This window comes from Sitophilus oryzae, unplaced genomic scaffold, assembly GCF_002938485.1.
Source record: "Sitophilus oryzae breed Bouriz unplaced genomic scaffold, Soryzae_2.0 scaffold_499_pilon_pilon, whole genome shotgun sequence".
In the NCBI taxonomy this organism is placed as follows: domain Eukaryota; kingdom Metazoa; phylum Arthropoda; class Insecta; order Coleoptera; family Curculionidae; genus Sitophilus; species Sitophilus oryzae.
Genome location: NW_022147083.1, coordinates 4,434,851 through 4,458,146, shown reverse-complemented (window position 1 = coordinate 4,458,146; position 23,296 = coordinate 4,434,851). Strand labels below are relative to the sequence as shown.

The window sequence follows — 23,296 nt, the reverse complement described above, 5'->3', positions numbered from 1 at the left end:
TGATAGGGCAAAAATAATATGTTCAGACGGCATTTCACTAAATCAGCGATATAAACCGCATAAAAAAATACATCTACCAATACTACTACCCACCATATTTTATTGACAAAACATTAAACGAAATACAAACCCCAAATCATAGACACAGCGATAACAATACACAATATATACAACTTACAATTCCATACATACGAGGCGTTTCGGAGAAAAATAAGAAGGATAGGAAAACAATATAACATACGAACATCTTTCAAAATACAAAATATACATTTTTAGATCCATAGATACTGATTAGTATTAGATCCTTAGATCCATAGATCCATCCATAGATAGATCCATTTTATCACACTCTAAACCAATGAATACAGAATAATACAAAAAATGTGATATACAAAATACCATTGAATGTGATAAATTTTACATTGGCGAAACATCTAGACCCTTGAATAATTGAATAAAAGAACATAAAGATTATTTAAAAAAGGGTGATTTTTACAAATCTAAGATTTGTCAGCATTCATGGAACACAGGGCACAGATTAAATTTTAACAACGCCAAAATTATAATGAAAGAAGCGATAGCTTCTAAAAGAAAAATAAAAGAGGCTTTTTTAATACAATATAATAGAAATAAGTGTATTGCTCATGCATCTGTAGATGTTAGTAATGTGTGGCAATCGTTTCTTTGATTTAGGCCAGTAAGCGAGGATAAAAATAGGGCATTACCTCCGAATTCTTGACACCCGCACCGATTGACGTGAAATTTTAACAGTGAATAGAGATATATGTAAGAAACAAAAGTTACATAGTAGCGATGTGTGCTTTAACCCTGGGGTGAGTGCCACCCCTTCTCGAGGTGAAAAATAGATCACCCATTTTAGTTACAAAAATCAATAAAGGGATGAATTCTGAGCAAAAAATATTCTATGACATTTTTTCAGAAAATTAATATTTTCCGAGTTATTTAGGATTGAAAATCTTGGTTTTTCATCTAAAAACTGCATATTTTTCTGCAATTTTTTATAAATAATTCGAAAATCTTGCGTTGTATCGCAAAACTCATATAAAGCAAAAATGAAGCTTTTGGAATAACGAATCGATTCATTTTTTGTTGTTTACCATAGGTATAGTAATAGCCGAGTTATTACTCTGTAAACTTGATTCTTTATTTTTCGAAAACTAAATTGCAACCTTTTACCGTAAAATAATGGCGAAAGAACACATTTTTCGAAGAAAATGAATATGTCCGTTATTAAAGTGCTTGAAAAGACATTTTAAATATCTTTTTTAAGGTCTTTTTAAGTTCGTAGCTCAAAAACTCGCGGAGTTACGATAAAAATAAAATGGTCACCTCATTTTTTCGGAAAAAAATTAACAACAAAATCTATGACTAAAATCATAAAAATAAAAACTATCAATTTGTAGGAAATTACACGAGCTACAAATTAACCTCTATAGTTGAACAGTCTTGAACTCTTCATTTTCACGAAATTTTGGGGTTTTAAGGGCTCAAAAGAAGGTAGTCCTTACATGCAAGTCAAACTAGAAAAATGTAATATCTACGAAATAAAGAGATCTACTGAAAAATTAAAAGGGAGCAAAAATATGGCAAAAAAAGACCTTCAATTTTCCTCTGTTGCATTTTTTATGTATCTTGCTTAGTTTTTGAGATATGTCAATTTTTTTTTAAAAAACAGAAAATAGTTTTTTTTTCATTATTGAAAAATTTTTGAAAACGGATTTTCTACTTTTTATCCAAATTTAGGCATTCTAAACCGCTCTAACTTGCAGAGTCAATTGCTAGTACCTAAATATAGCCAAATGTACATGTATTACGCTTAGTTTTTATTTTTATGATTTTAGTCATAGATTTTGTTGTTAATTTTTTTCCGAAATAATGAGGTGACCATATTATTTTTATATAACTCCATGAGTTAAAAACTACGAACTTTTTTAAGAAAGCATTTAAAAGGCCTTTTCAAGTTCTTTAAAAACGGTCATATTCATTTTCTTCGAAAAATGTGTTCTTTCGCCATTATTTTACGGTAAAAGGTTGCAATTTAGTTTTCGAAAAATAAAAAATCACGTTTACATAATGATAAATCGGCTATTATTATACCTGCGGTAGTCAACAAAAAAATGGATCGTTTAGTTATTCCAAAAGCTTCATTTTTGCTTTATATGAGTTTTGCGATTAAACGCAAGGTTTTCGAGTTATTTATAAAAATTGGCAAAAAATATGCAGTTTTTAGAAGAAAAATCAACATTTTCGATCTTAAATAACTAGGAAAATATTAATTTTCTGAAAAAATGTCATAGAACATTTTTTGCTTAGAATTCATCCCTTTATTGATTTTTGTAATTAAAATGGGTGACTTATTTTTCACCCCCGAGAAGGGGTGGAACTCACCCCCAGGATGAAAGCACACATCGCTACTATGTAACTTTTATTTCTTACATATATCTCTATTGACTGTTACAATTTCACGTCAATCGGTGCAAGTGTTCAGAATTCGGACCCTAAAACTCTCTCTTACTGGCCTAATTTGAAAGAACATGACATAAATAAATATAACATACGTAAAAACTAAAAATAATCATACAGAAAGTTTATTGAGGTATATTTTTGGTTTTTCCTTATTAAGTAATTGTTATCAGATAGCAATTGTTAATTTTGAAGTTTAACTATATATATATATATATATATATATATATATATATATATATATATATATATATATATATATATATATATATATATATATATATATATATATATATATATATATATATATATATATATATATATATATATATATATATATATATATATATATATATTTTTATAGGTTTTTGTAGACGTATATGTTTAAAATAAAAACTAAAGTGTTCTCGAATTGTTGAATTTAAATATTTTAAACAGTTTTTTTCTTTATTCTTTCTATGTTTTTGCTTCCGACGACGGAGAGATAAACTTTCCGAAACGTTAAGCATTTTTTTGGTCGTTAGGCAAATTTGTTTATCTGTAAACCTAACTGCTGAGAAGTAGGTTCCGTTGGATTAACGCAGCAGGGTTTACAAAAATAACTATTTTATTTTGTAGATTTTCTTGCGGTGGCGAAATACCCATATAGGATTTTTTGGAGAGATGAATCCTCCACATAGGTATAGACATTTTTTACTAAAATATATTATTTACCTATCGTTTGATGTCGTTATTTTACAGCTAGTCCAGTGCCAGGACTCCAATGTAAGGATATTGAGTTGACAAATGATCAATTCGAGGGAGGTGGACTATGGTCAAGTCCTCATAATAGGCATCTACCTCAAATCCAAGGAGATAATAACGATAAAGAGAGATATATCTTCTTTTATAGATCCGGGACAACACTGGTATCAGGTTTAAGCAGAAGCCAAGTTAAAGTAGTTTTAGTACCATATACGATATGGTATACAAACTTTACTGATGGTAACTTTATTGGTGCATAAAACTCTCTGTCTGGGCAACGAATATTAACTATAAACTCTGCTCTGGGTCTACAGTTAATTTTCCGTCGATTTTACCCCCATCACTTATCGTCAGAAGACACAAAACATACGTAATAACACGAATCATAATGCATCATCTTCAAAAATGCCGGTTATTTGACATAACTTGACACAAATTGGCAAACCTCAAAAATCTTAAGTCGATCGGCATCCGTGCATCGTTGATTATTGCATCACTCCAAAAATATTGAAATATGATCTTCCATACATAAAAGCGACCCTGTATCTCTTGTCAGGACATATGGCTGTCAACTGTTACCTGGACAAGCTCAACCTGTATCCAAGAAGTTTTTGCTGCAGACTGAGCACATAATATGTCATTGCGAGACTCTGGACACTTTTTATTTAGGAAAAATTAGGCTAGAACAAGAGGAACTATGCTTCCATTCTATCAAGGACCTGCATAAGTTGGTGCAAGGTACAGGGATAGGATAGAAATGGGACAAACACTGTAGACCTCACAGGTCGCAGTGTTTCCGGCAAAGGACGGCGGGCGGCCCCTTGTTATTGAAAAATAAAGATGTGACTGATGTTTGTTTCTCTGTGATATTGTCGCATATTTACAATATCTCTGAAACCACGTTGGTGGAAATCTAACACAATAAAGAATCAAACGAAGTGGACTTACTTTTTATTGAACACTTTCTGTTATTTGACTTAAAAGGCAAAAACGTTAGCTTAAAGATAATAAAATTATAACTGGATATTGAAGAAAGTTTGAGTAAAGTAACTAAACGTTCTACAACCCAGTATGAGTACATCTCAATTGCAGAGCCTCTAACGAGGGGTAGGGGACTCAAAACCTCACAATATTTTCAAATGTTTATTTAAAAAATGGGGCAACATGTTACTTTGTTGCCTCATTTTTAAACAATTTTTTTTGAAATAAACATTTGAAAAAGATTGTGAGGTTTTGAGTCTTCTAGCCCTCGGTAAAGGTTTTGCAATTTGGGTAAAATGCTAAGCATAGTATTTAGTCGACACTTTTAGAATGTTCTTTGAATTCATAAAAACTTTAAAATAAAATATAGCCAAGTTTGAGCCAATTCAAACTAAGTTCAGTTGATTTTCTATTTTGTTTTCAAATGACAAAAAGTTTTAAATCTAAATTTTCAAAACATTGACCATCTATATACCTAATTTCAGATAATGCTGCATGTTGTTTTAACTATGCAGGGCGGGTCACTGAAAACTTACAATGACTATAATTTTTAAACCAAAAAAGATATAAAAAAAATAAAAAATACCGTTTCTATAATATCGAGGGGAAATACATAATATGACGTATTTTTTGAACCACCCCGACCTACCCCTTAGGCGGCACCCCTACTCATTTGAAATTCTTAAATGGCAACACCCCACTTATGGCGCCTTTTTGGAAAGCCCATCAAAAATGCTAAACGATGATCATAAAGTTTTTAGGGTGAAATTGAAAAACTATCCTTACACGAAAAATTAGGTGGACATTAATGAAAAAAGTGATTTTTTCAGCATAAGTTACAAATTGGGACCCAGCTAAATGAGGCAAATGAGGTATTTTTCAAACCACCCCGACCCACCCCTAGGTGCCACCCCCTCACTTCTAATCTCATCAATGCCATTTTGAAACCATTGCCATTTTGAAAATAAAAATAAAAAATGTAGATAATAAAAAAGGCAACAAAAAGATGTTTTACTAATCGTTCAGCCTAATTTTGCGATAACGCAAATTCTTCCTTATTATGTTTTTTTACTTTCAAACAGGAATCTTAAGCGGCCCACAAACGGTCAATATTATTGCGCAATATTTTATATTGTGCAATAATATTGACCGTTTAGGGTTTACATTGAAAGGTTGCACAATATATTGTAATTAAAAAATTAAAATTATTAATTATCAAAAACAGTTTGATTTTTATTGTGCAATAGTGATTAGTTTGTATCGTGTGTGGATAATATTGCACAATAGTTCAGTATATTTTTGTTTTCTCTGAGTGTTTGTCTCGCTGCTCGGCTTCTATTTAGAATGTCTAGATCAGTTGCACAGACAGTGTAAGACTCACCCTGTATATTTATGGAAAAAATGAGGACAGAAATAGATCAGTGGTTTCTCAGCAAATATGGCATCAAAAGCAAAAGAGGAAGAAAGACGATTTATTTTAGAAGTCAATGAAATGTACCATTCTTTGCAAGCTTTATGGGATACAAAAAGCAAAGAATATAGCAACAGAAATAAAAAAAAATGAACAATATGATGAACTCCTAGGGAAATATAAGGAAAAATACCCAGACGCTGATAGAAAACAATTGATAAGCAGATCAATAGCAGCTTGTCTCATGGAACCAAAGTATAAAACGAAACTAGTTATTGAACAAATTTATTGTACTGTTAGGAGATAACTAACAATATTATTAGGCAATATTATTGCGCAAACATATTGACCGTCTGTGAACATATTGCCCTTTTAAAACGGCATATTTTTGCGTTTTTTGCACTGTCTTCTATCGATTTTCAATCGTTTGCAAATTTGGTGGTATTTTAAACCTTTATTTAATTCCCTTATTTAAAAAAAATGGATAATACTGTGGAAGAAAGAATTCAAATAGTTTTTCTTGATGGTGCTCTTACTGCACACACCTTCATATCTGCTATTTGAGATTGTGCTTTCAATGAGAGAAATACGGACAAAAACGTAAGTCACGTTTATGTTAGTTTAAGATGGAAGTTATTGGTCAGGTATCGGTCAATCCAGAAGCATCAACACGCCAGTTGGCATCAATCACAGGTATAAATCGAACATCTGTCAGAAGAGTGTTGAAAATGCACAAATTCGAACCCTACAAAATGAAGATTCTGCAGGAACTTGGCGACGACGATCCAGATAGAAGGATGCAATTCTGTAAACTAATGACGGAGTAAATTCGAAGGGAACCTTCACTCACTAAAAATATTTGTTTTAGTGATGAGTGCTCATTTTTTTTAAACGGAAATGTGAATAAGCAGAACTGCAGATACTGGATGAGAATCCGCATATTGTTGTTGAAGGACACACACCCAACATCCCCAAAAGCTCAATGTTTGGTGTTATAAAAAAAATCAATTATAGGTAACATTTTTAGGTTCAAATTATAGGTCCATTTTTCATCGACGGAAATTTGACTGGTGATGCTTATGAGAAAATGCTGAACAATTTGATCGTCAGTCATTGTAAATGAGGTTGAAAATCAAAGAGATTTGGAAGGAAATTTAACCCTTAATGAAGACCTCATACACTTTCAGCAAGATTTCTTGCCCCTCCGCATTATTCTATTGTCACAAGGCGGTGGTTGGATAGATATTATCCAAGGCAATGGATTGGCAGAAGGGGTCCAATCGAGTGGTCAGAAATGTCACCGGATCTCACTCCCATAGACTTTTTCTTGTGGGGTTACACTAAATCAATAGTCTGCAAGACAAATAGTTGCAAGAATTGCGACAGAGGATAATTGAAGCATGTCGAAATATTCCAAGAGAGACTTTCCAAAACATGAGAAAAGAATTTGAAAATCTTTTGTATTTTTGTATGGAAAAAAACGGCTCATTTTGAGCAATTTTGAAAATAAATTATCATTTTAAATTTCTTTCAAATTGTCACACCTACATTTCTTATCACTACTTACCAGTAATTAAGTTGAAGTCTGTATGACCATCGTTTAGCAATTTCAATTAGCTTTCCAAAGAAGTGTCACAAGTGGGGTATCGCTATCTTGAGATTAGAAGTGAGGGAACCTAGGGGTGGGTCGGGTTGGTTTGAAAAATACCTCATTTGCCTCATTTAGCTGGGTCCCAATTTGTAACTTATGCTGAAAAAATCACTTTTTTCATTAATGTCCACCTAATTTTTCGTGTAAGGATAGTTTTTCAATTTCACCCTAGAAACTTTATGATCATCGTTTAGCATTTTTCACGGGCTTTCCAAAAAGGCGTCAAAAGTGGGGTGTTGCCATTTGAGATTTTCAAGTGAGTAGGGGAGCCGCCTAAGGGGTAGGTCGGGGTGGTTCAAAAAATACGTCATATGTATTCCCCTTCGATAGAAACGGTATTTTTTTTTTTGATATCTTTTTTGGTTTAAAAATTATAGCCATTGTAAGTTTTCAGTGGCCCACCCTGTATGATATAATATTTATTAAAATAAGCAGTCTTATCTAACATTTTCTGATGGTTCGTTTAAGCTTCAAATTCGTATTTGGTAGTCAAGAACTGTTAACTGAATGAAATAATTATTTATTAACTGAATAATATATATTATATTATTATATATATTAACTGAATAAATTCTTTAAATTTACAGATTTTTTGTCTCAGAAGCCTTATAGAAACAACAATATGAGCAAACCCACTGATTAGTAATTTAAAAATGGTTTTAAATGTTATTCTTTATTCCAGAAAAAAATGACTGTCATGTTGAAGTTTCTGTCCCCCGTGCTATTACCTTCCCTTTCCTATTATTTAATCTTTAAACCGCCATTGTCCTCATTTTTCCACATAAATATACAGGGTGAGTCTTAAATAAGTGCAAATATTTTATGAGCAATACATTTCGACCCCAGAAACACGATTATGAGGTTTTTTATGTAAAAAAAATAAAAATTTGGAACATTTTAAAAAAAGTTTTGGAAATTTCTTTAATTTGTAGTTAAAAACCATAATTTCTTGATAATATGGCAACATCGGTAATAGACCAAATTTACAAGAAGGAAAATCCAGAAAAGATCCAGTGGTTCTCAAAATGTAAGCAGTATTTTTTTGAAATTCTCGAAATAAAATATCTCGGTTATTTTGAAGTTATTTAAAAAACGGCAAAGAGAAAATATGTTTCTTTTATCGAGATCTACTAGCCCTGAAAATATTTGCACTTGCAAAACTCACCCCGTAAATAAGATAGGTATATGTATACCAAAAATTTTTATAGTGCCATTTGTTGAATTCAGATAAATAAGAATATTTCAAATTCAGAGTTCTTGTAGTTTTTATCACATTATCACTTATTAATGTGTATAAGGATATTTGGTTATTGAATTAGTTCAAAATAAAACATAATATGGTAACAAGAAATTATAATTTATTTCTATATATTAAAAAACAATACATATCATATGATCTTCAATGTTGTGTATTCATGGTTTGGCAGTTTAGGCAGCTGTAACAAAGAATACAAATTAGAAAATCTCTAAATATGATAATGATCCAAAATATAAATTAAAATATGTATACTAACCAGCAGCAGCGTTTTGACCATATCCATAGGAAGAGAATGGATAAGCACTGAAAGATCCATATTGGTATGGGGTGTAGCCTTTGTATGAGTTGTAACTGTATGGGGCGTAAGAACCAGAGTAGGCAGATGAACTGTATGGACCGTAATATCCATAGTTAGATGAACCATAAGAGTTGTAGGGATAGGATCCGTAGGCGTAAGAATAAGAGTTGTATGGGTAAGAGTTAGACCCGTATGCATAGGAATTGTATCCGGGGTAGGATGCAGATCCGTAACTGTAGGGGTAGACTGAAGAATCATAAGCAGTGTTGAAAGGTCCGTAGGAGTAGCTAGAGCTGTATGGACCATAATATCCGCTGTATCCAGATCCATAACCGTAAGGGAATCCATATGAACTGGAGTATCCAGAAGAATAGCTGTAAGGTCCAGAGTATTCAGCTACTGAGTCATAACCGTATGGGTATCCTGAGTAACCAGAAGCGGATGAGCTGTAAGGTCCATAGGAGTAGCTAGAGCTGTATGGTCCGTAGTAACTGCCATAGCCAGCATAACTGTATGGGGAGTTTGAACTATCTTCAGAAGAGTAAGGTCCATACCCGTACGCAGATCCATAACCATATCCAGATGAACTGTATGGTCCATAGTTGTAAGAATATCCGTTATAACCTTTTGGAGCATATTGTTGGAATTTAGGAGCGGCTGATGAGTATCCATAACCATAATATGCCCCTAAGGTATAGAAAGCTTGGTATGCACTCGACACTGCTCTAAAAGCATTTTGGGCTTGCGCAGCGGTAGCACGGTAATTGTATTGTTGAGCAGCTTGGTAGGCATTGTAGAATGCTTGTTGAGCAAACTGGATTTGTTGGGCAATGTATGAAGCTGAATAAGAACCTTCTTGAACGGCTTGGTAAACAGACTGTGCATACCGCAGCCCTTGTTGAATTTGTTCGTTGATGTAAGAAATACCTTGTTGGGCTTCAGATTCTTGGGCAACTCCTTGAGCAGATTGCAAGGCAGCTTCAGCATAGGCTTGAGCTTGTTGTAAGTACTTGCTAGCGTAAGAACTTACTGGTCCATATCCGCCATAGCCATAACTTCCATATCCGTAGCTGCCATATGCAGAACCACTACCATACCCATATGATGCTGGTCCGTATTGGCTCGATTGGGCGAAAGGGTAAGAAATTGGTCCTGCAGACGCTAGCGCCAAGAAGGCAAGAAAAGCAACCGACTTCATATTTTTCACTTCTGTACCACACTGGATGATGATCAGTTTACTGATGCCGATTGTAAATTTTATCTCGGTATTTATAAGAAGAAATTATCATTGTATCACACACATTGCCATCCATGCAAGTGACACTTATCGTTTGATATGTTTAATCTTAATAAATTTTGCAATATTTTTTAATTACTGAAAAATAAAATGTGTATTATAAATTTAATTAACACGTTGCCGTTTAAAAAGGTGAAATGTCGCAGTGTGGTCTTAAGATATGGGTAGATTATATTACAATTAGGTTACCAAATGAAAAATAAATAATTTTTATATATGTATTATTATTTGACAATATTATATTAATGTTTATGTGCTTGATTATTCTAAGTGCACAAAATGGTAATTATTTCGTCAGAAGTAAACAGTTTAAATTACTATTACATCATTATCCTCTACAAAATAAGTAATTTCTTAATAATTTTGATAGTTATTAAAAAAATATTCTGTTATAATAAACCGTTCTCCCTAAATATACCTATTTTATTTTCAAGTATTGCATTTAGCAAAGTAATAAAGTATTTTCTAACTGAACCTAATCTTGAATTTGATGAACCATTTATGTTAGTGGAGTATCCTAGTGTTAAAAATGATACTTTTACCTAAATATTTTGTTTTACTATTAGTTCTACCAATATTTAAAAATATATTTTACAAAAAGTATCAATTTTAAAAGGCTAATATGATAATTAAAATATATTTTGTTTATTATATTACCTGTATTCAAATAGTTTTACACACTGTATATCATAAGATCGGTATATGTACTTGTTGCACTTGTCTGTATTTCATAATATTGCAGCATTGTAGGAGAAATGAATTTAATAATAATATATAGGGTGGCGCACCTTATTCGCCTCGGTTGATTTTTCTCATAGAACACCCGGTATTTTATTTTATTTTTGGATTCTTGGACGTAAAATAAGGCATTTATTATAAGGGTTTAATATGATTAAAAGCTTTGGTTGTTGAGATATTTAAAAATATTTCAATATGCATGCTATAATAAAAAAGTTTGTCAACACCTTGTATATTACTTTTGAAAATAAATTCTTGTGCTGACTTTCAAGCCAGAGAAATAAACTTTACTAAAAATTTCGATTGCTTCCTTAAATGTATACAGGAGTATCAAAAATTGCTGGTCTATTTTAAATATTTATTTTATATAAAATCTTCGTTATTTCAAATGCAGCACTATGTATATTTTTAAACAAGTCGAAGCAGATTTAAATGCTCTTTCAAACTATATTAGGGTTTCCTATATCTATCTGGCTCAGATTTTGAATAAAAAAGCGATTTTTCAATAAAATAGACAAAAATACACCAAAACGCTTTTAATTTTGCACTGGACGCAGATCAGCAGATGATTAAAACAGCTCATTGTTTTTATTTTCCTGTTGTAACAGTAGGTTCCAACCCCCCAATTGTAATATTTAACCCTTATAATAAATGTCTTTTTTAGGCCTGAGTATCCAAAAATGGAATAATATACAGGGTATTCCATAAGAAAAAATATAACTTTGGTATGGGTCTTAGTTCTGACACACCCTGCATATTTGAAAATAATTTTAAATTGTGCACATTGCCTCTCTACATATACCCATACAAAATTTCACCACAATACACCAAAATACTTTTGCACTGGACGCACGTTTCGCTAAACATATTAGCATCATCAGCAGATGATTAAAACTAAACACTACATTATTACTTAGCTCCTATTATCATATACCTTAGCATGTAGTTCTGAATGGCTTCATAGCTTAAATCGTGTATGTGTTATTTCTGTATCCTATTTTTTATATTGTGTATAAGTTTTTGGATCCTATAGTTTGAGTTTGCATCTTAATTTAATAGTTTAGGTACTTATAACTTGAATTTTAAAACAGAAACTATATTATTTTAAGTATGAAGTATGAAGTTATAGTATATATATTAGAATATTTTTTGGTTGGTAGAAGCGTAAATGGCATGCGACTTGCAATAAAATTAGCACGTTCGTCTAATTTCATGCAATGCAATAAAAATGACATCAACTGACAGAGATCAACGTTTGGTCTTAAAACCATATCTGCTATAGGTAGTACGAGGGGCGCATGTGTTCGGGCAACAAACATTCCCATTGCACCGTATTGTATGTAATTTAAACAGGGTTTTAGATTAATGTCTTTGATATCATCATAATATCTTAATTATTTTTAATGTCCTATTCCATTGGAACTTGGATTCTACTCCGATATCCAGTAAACTATTTTATTTTATACTGGATACGCTAAGACTACTACCTAGGTATAGTACATAGAATTTCGATTCTAATTAAACAAAATAAAGACATTTTGTCAAGCTTTTCCATTAGGGAAATTAAAATAACTTTCGTTGCACATTATAATACGACCACCAGCAAACTCCATAAGACGACGCATGGTGTCATTGATGACGTGCAACGAAAGTTGTTCCAATTTCCTTATTGTAATTAAACATAATATAAACATTTTCTCTTCATTTACTTAAAAAGTTCTTTTATTTTAATTTTTAAATGTGGAGTACAATAATACGATTTTTATTCAATTTTGCACGAGTTTATTAAATTGGTCCCATTTAATGAATTCCGTAGTTTGAACTGTGTTTAGTAATCGTCATGTTCAAATGGATGGTATTTATGTCCATAAGCTCTAAAATAATAATAAATATCTTTTCATTTTGTTATACTACATTTTGTTATACACTATACACTCACCGGCACATAAAATGGGCACCTTAAATTTTTTATATATTTTAAAGTTTAATATATTTTGTATCAGTGGGTCGATTTTAATTATTTTTTAAGCAATTTGTAGCTAAATTATTTGACTTTTCAGTATATCTTTCTAAATTAAAAACAAAAGTTTCCATCTGTCAATTATACAAGGGAAAAGAAAATGTTGATATTTTGGTAAAAGTTTGAAATACCCTATGGAATATATATGTTGTGACCTTGTTGTGAGCCAAAACGAACCAAGGATTTTAGAAATTACTTTATCATCTAGGTACCTCTTTTCCCGATAGTTTGTTTTTTGATTTATCGAAATAACCGGAGATATTCGCTTTTGAATAGGAAAGTAACGATTTACAGCTATTTTAGCATTGATTTTGGGTCCTGATCAACACACTTATAAAATAGTGTTTATTGTTTATGTCACTGCCATTGAAAAGTTATATTATTAGCGTTTATTGACGTTTACTCTAGTAGAGATCTAAGCTAGGTTGTAAGCTCTGAAGTATCAGCTATTGATGCTGTAATTAACCATGACAGAGATCAACTTTTGGACTTAAAACCATATCTGCTAGAGGCTAGAGTAACTGCCCAACATACAATAACAATATGATTTTTCGACATGACAATGACATTATACATATAAATCATAAACCCTCTATATGTCTGTTGACTAGAACCTTACTAGAACCAAAAGCAAAGACATGGTTTTAATGTAAAAAATATTAAAATATGTTAGTCTTTTTCAAGAGCGAATATCTCCAAAAAATAAAGCTATTCAGATGAATCAAAAACAAACTAGCTAGACAATCAAGACAATAAAGTGATTTTTAAATTCTTTGCTTTGTTAATGTACTCCACCAATTTCCAACCATTCTTTGCTTTGTTAAGACTTCCACCAATATATATCAACATTTTGTTTTCCCTCGTGTAATTGACAGATCAACTTTCATTTTTAATTTAGTAAAAGATACTAAAAAGTCACTTAAGATAGCTTTAAATTGCTTAACAAATCATGAAAATCTGTACACTAGAACACAATATACTAAGGGTCGGCATTTTTCGTCTTGGGTGCCCGTTTTCATGTGTACAAAGAGTACGGTCAACACGCTTAGTAAAATAAGATGTACTGAATAAAGACAGAAGGCGAGTATTTTCCCACGCGCATGAAATCTAGCGTCAGATTAAGTAGTTATGTAATAAATACTTCGTATTTTTGCTCACTCCGACTTTCTAGATTGCTATAACGACTCACTCCTATACATGTAAACGCCGACCCAAAGATTCGCTTGCCAGCGGGGTATAAAATTTTAAAATACATGAAAAGTTTAGTGTACCGTTTTTCATTCCGGTGAGTTAATGTGCATACAATAATATAATTTGTTCATAATATATTTTATTGTATTATTATTCTACTGGGTATTACAATTTTATGATTCGTATTTGAATTTATATACTTCATACCGTTGTAATAAATTTGATTGTTAAAAACACGACCTATGATTTACGAGACTGCTTCTACTTATATGATTTAAAAAAATTAATATCACTTACGCTGCCAATGCACATAATCTTCCATTACAGTCAAAAGTATTCAAATATGCAATATCATCAGCAGACAATTTAAAGTCAAATATACTGATATTTTGTAGAATTCTGGATTTTGTCACAGATTTTGGAATGGTAATTACACCTCTATCGATTTGATATCTTAAAAGAACTTGTGCCGGTGTTTTATTGTATTTAGTTGCAAGTTCTTTTAGTTTTGGGTCTTCCAACAGTTGTGGATCGCCTGTAATAGGTAATTTAAGTTTTTTGTAGTTCATCTCGATGTGAATACGTAAAAATGTTAATTAGTTAACAAAGTACGTATCTTAAAATATTATACCTGGTTTTGCCCATGGCCTGTCCGGGGATCCCAAAGGACTGTAAGCGGTAACAGCTATACCTTTGGATTTTGCAAATTCTATTAGATTTGTTTGGTTCAGGTAAGGATGACATTCAATCTAAAATATAAATTAAAAAGAAAACTGCAAATGATGATACATTTTATACATGTTAATTCACATTAAATAAGAGCCGTTCACTGTAAAATTCTGTAAACAGCACTTTGAAAAACCTTAATTTTAAGTGTAAAACTCGGTGTAAAACCACTTTGTATATTCAAAACTTATTATATTTATAATATTTTTCCAAACATCAGAGGATATCTTTCTCTAATGTTTGGAAAAAATGTTATAAATATAACAAGTTATCCATATACATAGTAGTTTTACACGTAAATTTAGGATTTTTCAAAAGTGGAGTTAATCGAATTGTGCAGTGAACGGCTCATATGTTATAAGAGTTGATGGAAACAGATTTCTTAAAAAATGTCTATTCTTATATTCCTAAAAGCGTATCTGTTCATTGAATTTGAATTACTACTTTATTATATTTCTGAAATTATTGTGCTAATCTATTTTTATACAAATAGGTCTAACTACAGTGCGTTAATAGACGTTTATAAAATGATGAAAATACAGAAAAACATGTAAATATGTATATACGATTGTACAAAGATTGTACAAAGGCTCACATGATATGCAGAATAATGGCGGGAAATAGATGAAACATTTTACGCTTGGATGAAACATTTGATATGCTTGGATATGGAGCTGGTGGAGCTATGAAGCAGTTGCTTGGTACACAAAACTAGAGCAAGAGTACACAAAACTAGAGACTGGCATGTATGTGCATCAGACGTGCCGTGAGAACATGCCCAACAGCGGCAATGGAGGTCATTCTAGACCTAACACCACGGCACACTATCGCCGGTAGATATGCCAATACGGTAGATATGCCGGTACAATGCCAACAATGATTAGAATGGTCATTAACGGAAACAGTACTGGGAGAATTGTCAAGCCAGGGCAGGGGCGTGGAACACCCTCAAAAAGAAAAGTCCACTCCTCCAACTCCCAGTGGATGACATACCAAGAACGTACAACTTTGAGAAACACCTCACTGTGGTATTGAGCAATAAAAAGGATTGGAAGATAGAAACGTTTGCTCGGCATGTAAAAGACAGTAATATTTTGAATACTTACGACTGAATTAAATCAACTAAAAAAATTGATAATTCAGAGCGTCTAGTATATACTGAGATTTTTACTCCGTATCTTCGTCATTTTGCTGTAAATCTAAATTTTAGGATTGCAATAGATAAATAATGACAAAGTATAAAGGGTGACTCAGTGAGAATCATCGGTGGATGATTCTGCAGATAAAACAAAAAATTCCTATATAGGAAAACAATTCTATGAACATATGTTCATATGATATTTTTGTTTTCTATATATTTTTGATCTTTATCTGTAGAATCCTTGGGACAGCCAAATGCATTTTAGAATTTCCTAACTGTTAAAATAAACTCATACAAAAATAGAAATCCAATCCGAACAGTTCAGTTTCAGACATATTTCCTAAGTCGGACTTATCATCGTACTCCTTCAGACGCAAATTTGCACAAATGGTATTATTTTTTTAAATCATTATTTAGCTATAAATCTCTGGTTCTAAAAAAAATTATATAATTTAATTTTACTTGCAAAACTGCTGGAGGAATGCTTCCTTCCGCCAAAATTCTCGTAATTTGAGCCTTGTTGAAATTGGATAACCCTATAGATCGAACTAGCTTTTTCCTGACGAGTTCTTCCAAAGCCTTCCACGTGTCCAAATAGTCTACCTCACTAAACTGCATCTTTCCCGCTGCATCAAATGGAAAGGTTTCTCCTTCTTCCTAGTTATTAATTTTAAGAATAAAATTATGTTCTTAATAACTGATGAATAAAGGGTCATCCGCAATTAAAATAACACGTGTAATTCAGAGAAAATATTTTTCTTTTCAATTATGACACTTGAAATATCACAGAAAATATTTTTGCGTTTATACTCGGAGTTCTTTTGGGTATTCTACGACTAGAAATTAAGTGTTCACACTTTTTAGTAAAACTAAAGTGGAAGAAGAAACTCTATTAAACAAAAAAATATATTAACAAATAAAAATAATGATCAACAGTGAAAGAATGAAAATCTAGATCTATTACGAAAAGCTTTATAATCAATGTGAATTAAAGATTAAAAACGATTACAGTTGGGGGTTGGAACCCTTGGTGTTACACAGCATAATAAAACACTAAATCACCACAATACACCAAAACACTTAGTCTTGATCATCTGCTGATGATGCTAACATGGTTAGCGAAACGCGCGTCCAGTGTAAAAGTAAAAGTATTTTGGTTCATTGTGTTGATTTAGTGTTTTACTAAAAAGGATGTTTTTGTTAACTTTTAAATTCGAAATTTGGTTTTGTAGCAAAATGAAACACTAAATCACCCCAATACACCAAAACACTTTTACTTTTATATTGGACGCGCGTTTCGCTAACCATGTTAGCATCATCAGCAGATGATTATAAACTTTAAAAGAATGTAACAACCTTATTGATTTTTCTTTAAAGAGAAAATTGCAAGTATCCAATCCCTCATTACCAAAGTTGTATGCGTTGCCAAAAATTCATAAACCGGACAAGTCTATGCGCCCAATTGTTTCGGCTGTAGGTTCTCCGACTTATAATTTGGCAAAATGGTTATCAAAGGAGTTCGAAAATTTACCTAATCATGAACCTTCTTTCTCAGTTAAAAATAATATTGAATTCATTAACAAAATTAAAAATATAACATTGCATGAAGGTGAAATTTTGGTCTCCTTTGATGTATCTTCGTTGTTCCCAAGTGTTCCAATTCCACATACTTTAGGCTACTTGAAGGAATTACTGAACGCAAATGGTCTCGACAACAAAACTGTGATTGAATATATTGAGCTTAGATCGTTATGTATGAAACAAAATTGTTTTCAATTTAATAACAACTTTTTTGAACAGCGGGAAGGTACAGCAATGGGTAATCCATTGTCTCCAATTTTGGCTAATTTATTCATGAGCAGGTTTGAAGTGGAGGCTAGGAATCAGTTTGAGTATTTTCCAAGAGTATGGTTTAGGTATGTGGATGATATTTTTGCTGTTTTTGACATACACTCAGATACCATAGATAATTTTATTTCTAAGTTTGAAATAAGTGAATATAAGTTTTCCTTCCATTAAATTTACACATGAAATTGAGAACAACGACAGATTACCATTTCTATATGTATTAGTTATTAGAAATACTAATGATTGCCTGGAATTTGATATCTATAAGAAAAATACCAATACACGCAGATATATTCCTAATGAATCATATCATAGTATTGAACATAAAATGGCTAGTTTAAATTTCTTAGTTCATAGATTACTTAGTTTTCCACTTTCCAACGAAAGATATGAAATAGAAAGATATTATATTAGGAATGTAGCTGAGTGTAATGGATATTCTCCTTCACTAGTTGATAAAATAATTAGAAAACGTAGGTATAGGTTAATGATTTCTGAAAATTCGACTTTTCAAGTGGAGAAAGATACGTCAAAATATTTTTCAATACCGTTTGATAGACAGTTATCCCGTGTTCTAAAAGGAATTTTTAAGAATGTTAATTATTTGAGTTTATAATCATCTGCTGAAGATGCTAACATGGTTAGCGAAACGCGCGTCCAGTATAAGAGTAAAAGTGTTTTGGTGTATTGTGGTGATTTAGTGTTTTATTTTGCTGTGTAACACCAAAGGTTCCAACCCTCAACTGTAATCTTTTGGTTTTGTATTTTAAATTAGAACCTTAAAATCTAAAATACGAAAATATATATAAAATTCGAAATATCCATATATTAAAAACAACCACTTACATATACAGGGTGTTTCAAAAACATGCGCTATCTCTCGTGGGGAGATTCCCCACGTAAAAACAAGATTTATTTTCTATGTTAACATAGGCCATAGTTGACCCCTATGCACGTCCCTGGTAAATTTATGTACACTTTCTTATCTGACGATTTAAAATATTCGCAATGTTACACCGCATGGATAATTAATGACACTTTATAATAATTATAGTAAATCGGAAAATATGGCACATGTTTTTTGATACACCTTGTAGAATCCAAGAATAATATTTTAGGAAATTATATAAATTAATTATTATTTAAACTTCGATTATAAAGTAAATATGACATTCAAAATAAGAAAAATTAAATATGGTTTTGAATTAATATGATGACAGACAAATATCTACCATTTAAATATATGGCTATAACTACATAATTGTGGTATTATAATTCCTCATAATTAAATAATCCATACCTTATAGCCACATGGCCAATGTATTAAGTATAAGTCCAGGTAATCTAGTCCTAAGTCGTTCAAAGTAATTCTTAAATTTTTCTCAACTAAATCGGGCCGATGATAGGTATTCCATAATTTGCTGAAAAATTACAATAATTGATGATATTCTTTAGCCTTGTATATACCGGGTGCGTCTCAAAAGTGGTTCAGCTTTATAACTTTTTTATTTTACAAGATTTGGTATATTAGTGTATGACATAAATTAGGACTGACTGACGTATTCAATTGTTTTCGGTCGCTTCCTGTTTCACCGGAAATTACTAAAACTTTTGATTTTTAAATGACACCCTCGGTTTTTTTTTTACTTTATTGGATAGGAAATGCCACTCTGAATAGAATGGCATATTATATGTCAACTTTTGACATTCTCGCTTTAAAAAAAATCATATTTTATGCCGGGTCCAGACTAAGCAAATAAAACAGTGACAAGACAGAAACATTCATGTCGTACGACAAAGCTGTGACAAATCCAATACATTTCTGCGATATTTTTGTCTCATTTTTGTTTTGTTTCAAAATTCAGAGACTTTTCAATGTCCCGTCTCGAGTCGGTAAAGATCAAAGTGTCTATGTTTTGTTGGTATATTTTGCGACAAGTCGTCGGCGCAGTGCGGATGGCGTCTGTTGCCAACAGTACAAGAGACCAGTGAAATCACACATGGGTAATAAAACTCATTCAAACTCCCGGAGTAGACAAGCCTTAGTGTGGTAAGGGCGCACTGCCGCACCGGACCGGAAAACAGAAAACAAATTGGGGAAAGAGAAGGGGAAAATACTAATGCTACACAAACTAGATTAAACATACTGGAACGAATGATGCAATGCAACTCAGTAAGAGGTGATGGAGGTAAAAAACGGAGGATACTAGACACATCTTTTGGAAAAAGCTCAATGCCAGATCCTTATAAAGTAAAGGAGAACGCGGAGGCATTCGTTATCAGGGAAACGATAGAGACAATTATAGAGATATCTAAAGATCTTGAGAATAAAATTGAACATTTTAATAAAAAAGAGATTAAAGAAATATCAAAAAAACTAAAAAGACAGGCAGAAGTATTAGGAAGGACATCGATTAAGGAATGGATGGAGGCTCATAGATATGACCAGGTAGAAAAGATGACAATGGATGCGGATATACAAACTATTGACTGGAACGATAAAGATGTTAGGATTGAGCAAATAAAAACAATAGAAGACTTTACATTAGCGGAAAATAAAAATTGGAAGGATAGTGCATTTACAAACACGGAAATAAAAATTGGCAACCCTTTGGACTCGAAAGCAACGGTGGTGAATGTAGTTTTTGTCGAACATACAGATCCAAATATGAATAGAGACATTCAACTCTTGTACAAGCGAAGATATCCTGAATTAGAAGAAGCTAAAGAACATTTCACTGTCTTAGAACAGTCTACGAAAATTAGGTCAGCAACTCACAGTAACGACTCGGCCAGCCAAAAAGTAATCAAAATTATTCTGAAAGGAGGTGATCAAGATTTATGGGAAAAATTAAATGAACTCAAAAATGAAACGTTAAATGATGAATGGATAGCCACATCGAAGCAATTTCTATTAATCGACTGAGAAAAATGACAGAAGTCATATTTCATGGCACAAATAACACAATAGCAATATATACCAACAAAAGGACAAACAATAGGCAAACAGCAAACACAACACCAAGAGAAAGAAAAAGTTACGCACTTGTAGTAGATCAAAAGGGCACTGACCGTAGTGAACTAATAAAGACAATAAAAAGCAAACTATTAAACACAGAGACAAGCAAAATAATACAAGGTATCAGAACGACTCGAAATGGACAAGTGCTAATAACGACGGACAAGGACGAAAAGGGAATCGCAATTTTAAACGAGGAAATTAAAAACCTATCAGCAGAGATAGGAACGAAAGTTACCGGAACAACCAAACCAAAAGGAGAAGTCATACATCTACGTGGTATGGAAGAAACAACAAGCAGAGAAGAAGTAATTCAAGCAATAACAGAAAAGGTTGGGACACTGCAGAATACTTTTCAGCTAAGCAATTTGCGACCTAACGCAAATAACACTCAAGCTGCCACTATTATAACTGACAAGGAAACTGCTGATTCGTTACTGCAAGTCCCAACATTAAGAATAGGTATAGTACGATGTAGTTCAGAGAGGAAAGCCGATATTAAAAAGTGTAAGCGTTGCTGGGCACACGACCATACCGAAGAGCACTGTAATGGACCAGATAGGAGAAAATTATGCTATAAATGTAGTGAAGAAGGCCACACAGTAAAAGAATGTCCGAATAACGAGAAGTGTCCTATGTGCGAAGATAATAGACATAGAGCTGGAACTGGCAAATGCCGCGAGTTTCGTAGGGCATTGTCATATTACAGAAATAAAAACAGGACAAATCCAGCCAATTTGCAATAATGGACATCACAATTCTTCAAATTAATACTAGTAGAAGTAAGCCGATACATGACTTGGCTACAGTGGTGACAGCAGAAGAAAAATGTCATTTTCTCGCTATAAGCGAACCAAACATCTCAGGGTGTAGAAAAAGTCAGCATACTTATGCAAACGAAAGCTACTCTGCCGCTATAGTAAATCACAGTAAAAGCATACCTGTCAGAAAATATCATACCGGAGAATGTTTTGTATGTGTAGAAATAGACAACTTTGCACTATATAGCGTTTATATAAGCCCTAATAGTACCCAGGTTTTTTTTGAAACTTGTCTTACAAACAGATATTGCAGAAAGGATAGAAAAAAAAGTCATTGTAACAGGAGATTTTAATGCTAAGCACGCATATTGGGGCGGAAACAAAACAGAACAAAGAAAAGAGCTACTGGATTGGGTATATTCACTGAAACTAAATATACTAAACGATGGCCATTTGCCTACGCTAGTGAGGTCAACGGGATCGTCCTACATAGATTTAACAATGTTCTGCGACTCAACCATGATGTTAACACCAACTTAGAAGATACTTGACGAAAAATCTCTCCTAGAGCACCAATTCATACTTATCAAAATACCAAAATCTAAATATAAAGACAAAAGAACGTACAAAAAGGGAGCTCCAGATCTAGCAAAAATGGATAAAATTTTCAAGAAACGTTTAGTCAGCGGACGTAGCGACGCAACCGTCGAAAGTTGTATAGTACTGGTTCAGAAAGCATCCAAAGAAAGCACTACAAGAATAATTAGATGCAACGATGATTACAGCATACCATACTGGTGGTCAGAGGACATACATAATGAAATATTGGCAGTTAGGAAGAAAAGACGAAAGTTTCAAAGAGAAAAAAACGAAGGAAAAAGAATTGTACTATTAGAGGAGTATAAGATAGCTAAAAGAAATCTCAAAAATTGCATCTACCGTGCTAAGGAAAGGAAATGGGAACTATGCGAAAACTTAGAAGAGGATATTTTTGGCGACGGATACAAAAAAAAACACAGGCACAATTAAAGCTAAGGCAGAATTAAAGCTAACTAACCGAAAGATGACTTTACAAATTGAAGAGAAGTCGGCCATTTTTCGAGATCTCTTTATGCCTCCTAAAGGTATAAATCTGAATATGTATAAACAAGACCAAAAAAATAGTTAAAAAGGATTTACATTAAACGAACTCTCAGTTGCTTCCGAGAAATTAAAAAGCGGAAAAGCCCCAGGCCCCGACGGAATACCACCAGAAGTTGTAAAAATTATCATCCGAAATAACTCGCAATACTTTTTGGAGGTGTTTAATAAACTTTTAAATGATAACGATTTTCCCGATATTTGGAAAAGCTCCAAATTAATCTTCATAGACAAGCCCAAAAAAATGAAGGTAGAAGAAACTAAATACCGTCCAATCTGCCTGATTAACGCAACCGCCAAAGTATATGAAAATTTAATAAAGAATAGATTAATGGAAGAAATACAAAATAAAGGTGGGTTTAACCATAACCAGTTTGGATTCATAAAAAAAGTCACAACAATAAGTGGAGTTGATCTTGTAACAAAGACCGTCAAGGACAAACCCGAAAAATGGCATGCGCTGATCCTAGTAGATGTGAGAAATGCATTTAATATGGCAGCATGGCCTATAATATTGTCAAAGTTAACAAGAAGAAACATCAGCCCATATCTTATAAATATTATAATATCATATTTTACACAGCGTAC

The 23,296-nt window shown here is 32.5% G+C and overlaps 2 protein-coding genes across 2 annotated transcripts in view; both read right to left on the bottom strand.

The window, feature by feature from the left end:
• Nucleotides 1-8,609: 8,609 nt before the first annotated feature.
• Nucleotides 8,610-10,085, bottom strand: LOC115886815 (prisilkin-39-like). Its single transcript, XM_030906116.1, has 2 exons — nucleotides 8,786-10,085; nucleotides 8,610-8,707 (listed from the first exon to the last, which is right to left on the bottom strand). Exons 1-2 carry the CDS (start codon nucleotides 10,023-10,025, stop codon nucleotides 8,700-8,702), a joined length of 1,248 nt encoding a protein of 415 aa, XP_030761976.1. The 5' UTR covers nucleotides 10,026-10,085; the 3' UTR covers nucleotides 8,610-8,699.
• Nucleotides 10,086-12,555: 2,470 nt separating this feature from the next.
• The window catches only part of LOC115886882 (aldo-keto reductase family 1 member B1-like), a 46,046-nt gene continuing 35,305 nt past the window's right edge, over nucleotides 12,556-23,296 (bottom strand). Inside the window, exons 3-7 of the mRNA XM_030906209.1 lie at nucleotides 19,089-19,209; nucleotides 16,403-16,597; nucleotides 14,705-14,822; nucleotides 14,371-14,608; nucleotides 12,556-12,736 (exon numbers count right to left, since the gene is read on the bottom strand). Of these exons, the coding sequence (XP_030762069.1) occupies nucleotides 12,691-12,736; nucleotides 14,371-14,608; nucleotides 14,705-14,822; nucleotides 16,403-16,597; nucleotides 19,089-19,209 (718 nt within the window). The 3' untranslated portion in view covers nucleotides 12,556-12,690. The remainder of the gene's footprint in view (nucleotides 12,737-14,370; nucleotides 14,609-14,704; nucleotides 14,823-16,402; nucleotides 16,598-19,088; nucleotides 19,210-23,296) is intronic.

Excerpts from the sequence above, each read along its gene's own strand:
- LOC115886815 (XM_030906116.1), bottom strand. The coding sequence starts at position 10,025 with ATGAAGTCGGTTGCTTTTCTTGCCTTCTTGGCGCTAGCGTCTGCAGGA.